A 10694-nucleotide genomic window follows, 5' to 3' on the forward strand; every position below is an offset into this window, starting at 1 on the left:
ATGAGTTTAAAAAGCAACTAAATATTTACTTTTTATCTTTATAATATCCGTATGTATGTATATGTATACTATGTTTATTTATTTATTTAATGTTTTTTGTGTTCTGCACCATCAACCTCATCATAAAACGTAATTCTCATGATCCTCGACTAAAGGTTGCCTGGAAGAGATCGCTGCTTTAGCGATAAGGCCGCCTTTTTGTACGTGTTTGTTTGTATGTGTTTTTTCGTATTGTTTTCCTTGCTTCTGGTGCAAATAAAGTATTTTCATTCATTCATTCATTCATTCATTCATTCATTCATTCACGGACGTCCAAGACAGAACTTTTTTAAACTGTTTTTTAACTAGTTTAAATATCAAAAATGACATCAAAAATATCATGAACGTTAAAAATAGTGTTTTTTCTTAATATGTGTGTGTACGTATTATCTTACAAGTACAATGTATGATACATAAAGACATTTTAAGTTTGAAAAATCAGATATTTTGCGCGAAGTGACAGTAGTACCCACCTCAACGCTTCGCCTATGAGGCGTGCAATAATAAAGATTTTTCTCCATACAAAAAAAAACTCAACAATTTTTATTGGACTTAACTGGGACTAACACCGCATTCCAGACTCTCTGCTGTGATTGGTTGTTGTCGTTACCTAATTGCTTTTTAGGCACGGGTTACGTTGTACTCGGACTTATTTTATAATTGACTGTTTTTGAAAATTTTTAAGATATAAAAAAATTACTTACCGTATTTAGTGGGCTGAAATATTCTCAATATTAATAAATGTCATGTAGGGAGTACGAATAAGCAAGTATTGAGCAACAAAACGCAGGTAATACAAGAGAAAAGAGCATAGGAAAATTGAAATTTTTATCGATCATTCCTGCGCGGGGCTGCAAGTCGATGCAGCTATTTTATTTTTTTCTGGATACTATATCATCCGGACTTACTTAATATATGAATCTAAGCCGCGGCAATTTAAAGCAACGCGAGAGAAAAAATTATAAAGATTTTTCTCCATACAAAAAAAACTCAACAATTTTTTTTGGACTTAACTGGGACTAACACCGCATTCCAGACTCTCTGCTGTGATTGGTTGTTGTCGTTACCTAATTGCTTTCTAGGCACGGGTTACGTTGTACTCGGACTTATTTTATAATTGACTGATTTTGAAAATTTTTAAGATATAAAAAAATTACTTACCGTATCTAGTGGGCTGAAATGTTCTCAATATTAATAAATGTCATGTAGGGAGTACGAATAAGCAAGTATTGAGCAACAAAACGCAGGTAATACAAGAGAAAAGAGCTTAGGAAAATTGAAATTTTTATCGATCATTCCTGCGCGGGGCTGCAAGTCGATGCAGCTATTTTATTTTTTTCTGGATACTATATCATCCGGACTTACTTAATATATGAATCTAAGCCGCGGCAATTTAAAGCAACGCGAGAAAAAAAATAATAAAGATTTTTCTCCATACAAAAAAAACTCAACAATTTTTTTTGGACTTAACTGGGACTAACACCGCATTCCAGACTCTCTGCTGTGATTGGTTGTTGTTGTTACCTAATTGCTTTCTAGGCACGGGTTACGTTGTACTTGGACTTATTTTATAATTGACTGATTTTGAAAATTTTTAAGATATAAAAAAATTACTTACCGTATCTAGTGGGCTGAAATGTTCTCAATATTAATAAATGTCATGTAGGGAGTACGAATAAGCAAGTATTGAGCAACAAAACGCAGGTAATACAAGAGAAAAGAGCTTAGGAAAATTGAAATTTTTATCGATCATTCCTGCGCGGGGCTGCAAGTCGATGCAGCTATTTTATTTTTTTCTGGATACTATATCATCCGGACTTACTTAATATATGAATCTAAGCCTCGGCAATTTAAAGCAACGCGAGAAAAAAAATAATAAAGATTTTTCTCCATACAAAAAAAACTCAACAATTTTTTTGCTCAAAAACTATACGCCTAGGGGATTTTTACCATTAGAAAAAGTTGATAGGTGTTCAATTATCTGTCTTGAAAAAAAAAATCAGCGCGATAGACCGACATTGAATCCTGTGTCCATGAAACTTGAATTTGGAACCACTGTGCGCTGTGCCAGTTGGAGTGGGGGTGTTAGGTTTTTTCGTTACGGAATTTTTACATTCGGTCGCCGCGCTCAAAGTCGATAAAAGCTACGCAATAGCATCTATAGAAATAATTGAATGTTTTGCTTTAAATATTTTTCTACTGAGAATTTTCTTCAAAATACATACTTAGTAGTATTCTTTAAAAAGTACAAAAATAACTTTAAGAGACTTGAAATATTAGATGAGTTTGATTATTTATTATTTTTTATTCATTAACATCGCGCTATAAAATAATTATTGGATACAAATTATGCCATAAAGTATGAGAAGAATGTAAATAAACAAAATCATATAAAGAAAAATACTTGAATACTACATTGAAATTAAAGCTGCATAACCTTGTGAATTCGTGAACCTAATAATTAATAAATTTGTAGATTGTAAGTAATTACTTAGATATTTTTCTGTTTTCAAATTTAAATTGCATAACTACCATTGAAAAATTTGAACATTTATGTTATCGGGTGATGATTTTTTTGAGAACTAATAAGGAAATACCTATTCAAAATAGAACTGGTTCTAAGGATAATATCTATAGTATATTATACTAGTTACACGCGAAGTACCATGGAAGTATCTGATAATTTAATAGAACTATATTATGTGAAGTGCGTATTACATAATATGTCTTACTGATTAAAATTACAGTGTATATGTCACGGCTAAAGGTAGGTGAGAACATAAACTTAAGATTAGCCGGCTAAACTTAGGTTTATTTTCGACGAGGTGTTAATGTTAGTTTGTTCTATCTTTAGCCGGCTAAACTTAAGTGTAACCGCAGGCCCGTGGCTAAAAATGTCGGGGTGGGTAGATTTGGTTAGCGCCGGGCCGGTGGAGGGCTTGAGGGGCCCGCACAGTGCCAGAAAACACTCGCCCTGTTCCTTACATGTATTATAGTAACCAAATCTACCCACCCCGACTCAGGGCAGAAAGCTGGTGGCTAGGTTAGGTTAGGTTAGAACTCTTAAGACCCGCACGAGCCGAGCGAGCGCAGCGAGCGTGCTGCGGCAGCAGCCGGCGAAGTGCCAGAAAACACTCGCCCTGTTCCTTACATGTATTATAGTAACCAAATCTACCCACCCCGACATTTTTAGCCACGGGCCTGCGGTTACACTTAAGTTTAGCCGGCTAAAGATAGAACAAACTAACATTAACACCTCGTCGAAAATAAACCTAAGTTTTATATAAGCCATAAAGAGGCAAGTTGTCACCAAATATGTTGAATAGATGGAGTTTTCAAATAAAATTGGAGGTGATTAAGAAATTCAAAAAGAAGAGGTGTAGATTTTTTAAAGCACGACTTGTTTTGCCAGAAATAGAGAAAACTCGTTATTTGACCTTTACCTATTACCATTGGTTTCTACGTTAAATTAATTATGTTTCAAGTTAATTTACTCTGGTCTATTATAGGTTATAATATTTATATTATGTTTGTAACATAATAATTATATTAACTTGTTACTTTATAAAGTGCACATGCGATCAATTTGTCCTTACTTGTCTCTAAGGACAATAAATAGCGTGAGAATTGAACTGAAAATTAGCTATGTTTTATTTATTTTGTATCAGTTATTTGTGTCTTGTTGTGAAAAGAAGGTGTCTCGCATTAAATCAAACGAATAAGGAAGTTAAATATAGTTTTTTTTTTATTAAAATACATTTTAAATTATGCGCTCTATCGCATATTTGTAGAGATTTTATATATTTTTGATTCTGAATATAAAACAAAAACTATTTTTTAAACACGCGGAAAAATTTGAAGAATGCTACGTGTATTTATTTTTATGTGAGAAACTGTTTTTTTTTTTTAATCTAAATAGGTATTAGCATCCAGGATATAATATTGAAATCTATAATAAAATTCTTCATATTTTGCAGCTTTGTAGTTAATAATATTAATGGTCAATCCGAGGATTACTATGGATGTGATGTTAGAGCATTTCCTGTGGGCTTTCTATTTGGAACAGCAACTTCGTCTTACCAAACTGAAGGAGCATGGAATAAAAGTGGTAAGAAAGATATAGTTTTTGAAACATTGATTATTATTATAATCAGATTTTTTAATAATTAAAGTACATAAATTTTAGGAAAAACGGAAAATATTTGGGATCACTTAACGCACACACAGCCGTATGAAATTTTAGACCATTCAAATGGTGATGTCGCTGATGACTCCTACCATCTATATAAAAGAGACGTAGAGATGCTGAGAGAGCTAGGTGTACATTTCTATCGCTTTTCACTTTCCTGGACACGTATTCTTCCAACGAGCTTTCCAGATAAAATAAATCAAGACGGTGTCGACTATTATAATTATTTAATAAACGAATTGCTTAAGTATGGTATCGAACCGATGGTGACGATATATCATTGGGAACTGCCACAAAAACTCCAACTGATGGGAGGTTGGACGAACCCCAATATCATAAATTGGTTTGCCGATTTTGCCAGAGTTGCGTATGAATTATTCGGTGACCGGGTTAAGTATTGGGTAACAATAAATGAACCATACCAAATTTGTAATGAAGGATACGGCGATACGAATATGGCGCCGATGTTAAATGTGAAAGGCGTAGCTGAATATATTTGTACAAAGAACTTGCTACTGGCGCATGCAACGGCTTATCACATGTATGACAGGGAATATAGGTCCAAATATAAAGGCGTGGTGTTTATCACTTGCAGCGCTTCTTGGTACGAGCCTGAAAGTCAAGAGCACTATAGAGCAGCGTGGGAAAGTAATCAATTTACGGTAAGGGGTTAAATAACTTTTTGATTATTTAAAATTTTAACATTTCTTTATAAATATCTAATTTCAAATTCTCTGTTGTAGTGGGCTCAGCATATACATCCAATATTCTCACATACTGGCGATTATCCACAAGTCATGAAAAAAAAGATTGCCGATAAAAGTAAACAACAAGGATTTTTCCGGAGTAGATTAATTGAATTTTCCCCAGAAGAAATCAAGTTTGTGAAAGGCAGTTCTGATGCTCTTGGTCTCAATCACTATTCCACAACATTAGTTTATAGAAATGAGTCTGTGAAAAACATGTATGAGGCGCCATCTTTTATGGATGATCTCGGCGTTGGTATGGTGTCGGTAACTGATAGGCAAGGGAGAGGTATGGTGGATGTAAGTTCATCAACATTACAAGATTCTTTGTACAGTTAAATCTAGTCTTGATTTAATTATTTTGGTTCTTGAAGTTTTCTTTTGTAAATTGTTTTGTTATAGAGCGTAGTTTTAGGAAGGGTAGGTATATTTCAATGCATTAAAATCTCTTATAACACGAGTTACGATTTTAGCGACTGATTAATAGATACTAGGTACATAATATATATTACCTATTTCAATTTTCAATATATTTTTATCGCTTATTTAGGTATGATTTCTTTCACTAATTGAAATGTTATCACTCGTGAACCAAAAACCCATAAACGACATTGAAATTTTTAAATTGTAATTAGTTTTTTTATACGTATAAGAACTTTCATGTTTCGGTTGCATTAAAAGATAAAGTTCGCGTCCTTCCTTCGAATTAAGAACATTTTTAATAACATTTAAATTTAAATTATTTTTGTTACCATTTACTTTAAATATCTATCAGTCCTTATATACCTACCACGATGGAATAATTCAGTAGACTTAAAATCTTAAGACGCTCGTACCATAAGATACGATAATTCGTAGCCGTATAGGAGGTTAAGAAAGATTTAATCAAAACAAGGCACAAGAATTAAACAAAGTTACAAAATTAAGCGGGCCAATAATAATTAATCTTATGTTGTAATAGTAATATATTAGATATCAACAGATTGGATTGTATAATGTATAATCCAAATCATAATTTTGGTGCCAAAAATGTTTTTAATGTATTAAAGTTCCTAACACTCAGTTTATTCTAGGACGTTCCATGGGGATTTTATAACTTGCTAACAACAATTCGGGAAGAATATGGAAACCCACCTATATACATAACTGAGAATGGTTTCTCAACAAAGCCTGGTCTGGTGGATGATGATCGTGTTACATATTATAGAGGTTACTTATCTGCCATGTTGGATGCTATAGATGAAGGGTCTGATATTCGAGCCTACACTGCATGGAGTTTGATGGATAATTTTGAATGGAAAATGGGTTATACGTATGTATTTCTGATTCTAAATATTATGATGCATATATTCTATGGGTATAAGTGACGAAGAACTTATAAAAAGCTTTTTATCTTCTGTGTTTTGTATTTACGAAGAACTAATTTCTAATTCTTAACTCTAACAAAACTTGACAATTTTGGGAAAAGAAAGAAGAAGGATCATGGGATTATAGTAAACCCATCGAGTTGCGACTGATTTGATTAATTATTGTCTTGGGATATTCCGTTCATTTTCCTTGTGAAGTGTTTAGTTTTTCAAGCATATTCGAGGCTGAAATGAATTGTCTTTTCTGAATAATGATTTGTACTTTTTCCAAACCAATACAGAGATTTCAAACTTTTAATGGTTTTAACATTTTTAGGGAACGTTTCGGCCTATATGAAGTTGATTACAATTCTTCGGATCGGATACGAACAGCGAGAAAATCTGCCTACGTGTACAAAGAAATTGTTCGTACGGGAACACTAGACATATGTTACGAACCCGATTTGTCTATGCCAATATCAATAGACGAAGGACACTAATACCTATTAATATGTATTTATTACAGATAAAAAGTATATCGAGCGAAGAGATTAAATTTTACCTTATAACTGAGCCTTACAAATATAGCATAAAATAGGATTGAAATATATAAAATTGTTTCATTGTCATAAGTTGTTTTATTTATGCTTTCCCTACTCATCATACAAATTGCGCCTCAGTCTCTGAAGTCAGCCCACGCTGCCATTTACAAATAATACATCTAAGAATACATCATACTTAATAATAAATAAGCATGAGTATATAATCCGGAAAAGCCATTATTTGAAACAGCAAACCCATTTTATTTTAATATAATATTTATTTTTGTGACTTTTACTGGGACGAAGATACAGAATCACATATTCTAATTCAGGCACATAAAAACTGTGTTTTTACAATAAAAAGATTATATTATTGTGACCAATGTTGTGGTGTGTTATGTGTGCTGGGTAGATATAGCAGATTATCGTAGAAGCCATCGAAGTTCTAAACTACTAGAAATTATTTTAATCATATCTACAATAAACAAAATACCTAAACATTTTTTTTTTCTAATTCTTGAAATCGATGTAACGTTTTACTAGAGATTTACACCACTTTATCATTTTTTACATTCTTATAAGTATTTCAAACTATTATACATAATATGATTGTTTATAGAATATAGGTTCCATAATTGCAGTGTGAAATCTGTGACCATTTTATTTTTATTGTGATGGTTTGTCACTGTGTGAAAAATGATATGATAAAATTAGCACATTACAGTTACCTGAGTCATTGAAACGTCCAGTAGTGCCATGCAATTGTCTGTTATTACAGCTCGTTCATAAATTGCAACAATTTTATACTTTCCACTGATTAATAATTGCTATAGTTTTAAAATATTTAAAAATTAGACAGCATTGCTCTCAGGACAATTGCTTATATCTAGGTATAATAGTGCTGAGAAAAGTTTTTGGTAAATCTACTTACTGTAAAGAAATTCAGATCCATCATGTAAATTAAAAATGTTTTATCCACCGATGATTTCCATAGATAGCAAGAAAATGATATACATAAATTGGATCAGTAGTTTTAATTCGTTTTCCTTACTCTATGTAGCGTTTTCCTTATAGACGTAGGAGACGTAAATAGAGTGTTTTGTTATTTGGATATCAAATATCTATGTAATGCGAACATTAAAAATTGTAATAATATAATATCTATTCATTTCTTACATTTCGCCTTCCTTTTTATGAACCACTTACGATACAAAAGGAAATAGAAAGAAAATGGCAAAAGTACAGGAAAAGATTAGAGAAAATCGTATACGAGCATTTAATATGTTCTTTTAAAGATAGTTTCATTCAAGGTGGGCAATATAAGAACTCAATATTTTCAAGAAGCGAGCATCGAGTGTTATAACATCACTATTAAAAGCACAGGAAGAAATTTCGAATATTGTACTAAATATTTTTTTTGTATATAATTTTATTTAAACAGCTAAGCATTAAACATTTTAAAACGCATTTAGTAATTATCATGTTATCGTAAGAATGACAAAATGAAAGAAGCAATAAATAATTGAGTACCTAGTTACGCTGAATGTTGATCATTCATACCACGAAGGTCGGTTAAAAATAAACCTAAGCTGATACTTTACTGACACTTTATGAAGGGAGAAAAGTTTTATTCCTCATGTATAAAAAGACAAACCTCGCCTTGCCATCCACTATTTTCCTTATATAGAATTTGAAAATATTATAGCAGGCAACCTTCTAGATAATATCAAAAAGTTTCATATTGATCTTCATACTATAAATATTTTTCACGGGGAAAATGCACTTCTTAGGCAAAGTACATAAACTAATTGTATACAATTTGGTACACCAAATGCTTCAATCATTAATTATCTATATATAATATATGTTAACGGAAATGTATATAATCCGTCATTGTAATAAATTTCTAGGAAATGTATGTAATTCCTAAAATCGCATGGAAATGTGTGAAATAAATTATTTTATACACATTTCCTCAAATATTTTTAAGACCGTACTTTGTACAATGTATCCTACGATATTTATTTACCGGCCAACTCGATATTGAAACAGTTTAATTGAAAATGAACTATTGAATATCTAGAATTTAATAAATTAATAACCTATTATCGTATATTTCCTCACAATGTGAAATTAATTAAGATACATTAAAGTGAACCTGAAAATAAACCTTTCGTGGTTTGAAATAAGCCCTCTAAGAGGAATTTTCTTCTACGGAGGTGTTCGATGAATATCTAAAGTTTTATGGTCTGTAGTAATAGACGGTAAGCTAGCGTGAATGCCGAAGTCTTCTGACCTGAATAGTGAATACTTCATTACATATTACATTCAAGAGTAATTAACAAACTTTTATAAATAATCTTCATTTACTTTGGTATTTGAGGATGTTATTTAAAGTGGGTATGGGATCGGGTTTCAAATCGCACTAGGTAATCGATTTTGCCAATATAGTCACCAGCAAACTATCAATATGAAAGTAATAATATCTGTTGCATTGTGATATTTGTATGTTATTATTAAAAAGTTAGCTTAATAAATAAATGATAGTATAAACCACAAAATATTCAATTCAATCATATATTCATTAATTAATTAATACATTTAAAATGCACGAATGCAATTTTCATTGGTTTAGTAAATAATTGACTGTTCCGCCCTAAAACCTATCTAGATCATGTTAAATATCCATGAAGCTAGGTAACGAGTTAAATAAAATAATATATTGGCTATGAAATGATTTATTCGATGTTTTGATAATCACGTATTCGTATGAGTTACGTAAATAACATAATAAAACATATGGAAATTAAAGAAAATTTGCACATTTATTGAAATAGTGTTATTGAATATCGTTTCTTATATTTTTATTTTGTATACATAAGTCTGAACGCTTACGTGAGTCGTTTTTAAAAACATGGCGTCATTAAAAAGATACAGTTTCGTCATTTACATAATCTATACTAATATTATAAAGCAGAAGAGTTTGTTTGTTTGTTTGAACGCGCTAATCTCAGGAACTACTGGTTCAATTTCAAAAATTCTTTCGGTGTTGGATACCCCTTTTATCGAGGAAGGCTATAGGACATATATCATCACGCTAAGACCAACAGGAGCGGAGCAATGCGGGTGAAACCGCGGGATACAGCCAGTTATTTATAATTATGTAAAGGACGAAACTAAATAATGTTTTATTTTCAAATCTTTAGACTTGAAAATAAAACATTACTTATTTAAATAATTGCGTCAGTTTTTCTTTATTCATTTAACTATGCATTTCATCAATCTTAAATGTACACAGTAACATTTATTCCTGGAAAAGCGTGTTGGAAGGTATACATAAAATTTAAATGCAATTAGACATAAAACTATAAAATATGTAATATTTAATTGAATAATCAACTGTCTTTCTTAAAAATTGATGAAAGTAGTATACGTATATCATTTGAAATTCAAAGTTGAGTGCTTGTTAACGTAAGAGCTAGTACTGAAGTGATATATGAGGAGTTTGTTTAGCCGGAGGTAACTGTTTGTGGTTGGTCGCTTACCGCAGTCTTGCTTTGCTGTCCTCTTGTTACAATTGTAGGTGAAACACTATTAATGTTGGAATAGCTTTAATTGACGTAGTAATTGTTCAATTGCAAATATCCCAGGGTGATTTCCACAGCGGAGTAGACGGTTAAAAATTTACATAATATAATATTGTTTATCGTTTTAAATAGATTACCTAAACCATATTCTCCAGATTTACTAAAAATATACTTTTCGTGTGGATCCGCTAAATTCAAGTTCACGTTATTATCCCGCGAGAGCATTTTTTCACAAATAATCTCTA

At 31.6% G+C, this 10694-nt stretch overlaps 1 protein-coding gene across 1 annotated transcript; it reads left to right on the top strand.

Annotated features, from left to right (window-relative positions):
* The first annotated feature begins 3675 nt into the window (after positions 1–3675).
* LOC149905333 (myrosinase 1-like) lies at positions 3676–6952 on the top strand. The gene is made up of 6 exons (XM_090106364.1): positions 3676–3924; positions 4017–4147; positions 4226–4890; positions 4972–5274; positions 6048–6286; positions 6658–6952. The coding sequence occupies exons 1-6, from the start codon at positions 3902–3904 to the stop codon at positions 6818–6820; spliced, it is 1524 nt and encodes a 507-aa protein (XP_089962490.1). The 5' UTR covers positions 3676–3901; the 3' UTR covers positions 6821–6952.
* Positions 6953–10694: the final 3742 nt, after the last annotated feature.

This window comes from Colias eurytheme, chromosome 10 (assembly GCF_061535395.1).
Source record: "Colias eurytheme isolate Ceu_HAF_F1 chromosome 10, ilColEury1 Martin Lab GWU primary, whole genome shotgun sequence".
In the NCBI taxonomy this organism is placed as follows: domain Eukaryota; kingdom Metazoa; phylum Arthropoda; class Insecta; order Lepidoptera; family Pieridae; genus Colias; species Colias eurytheme.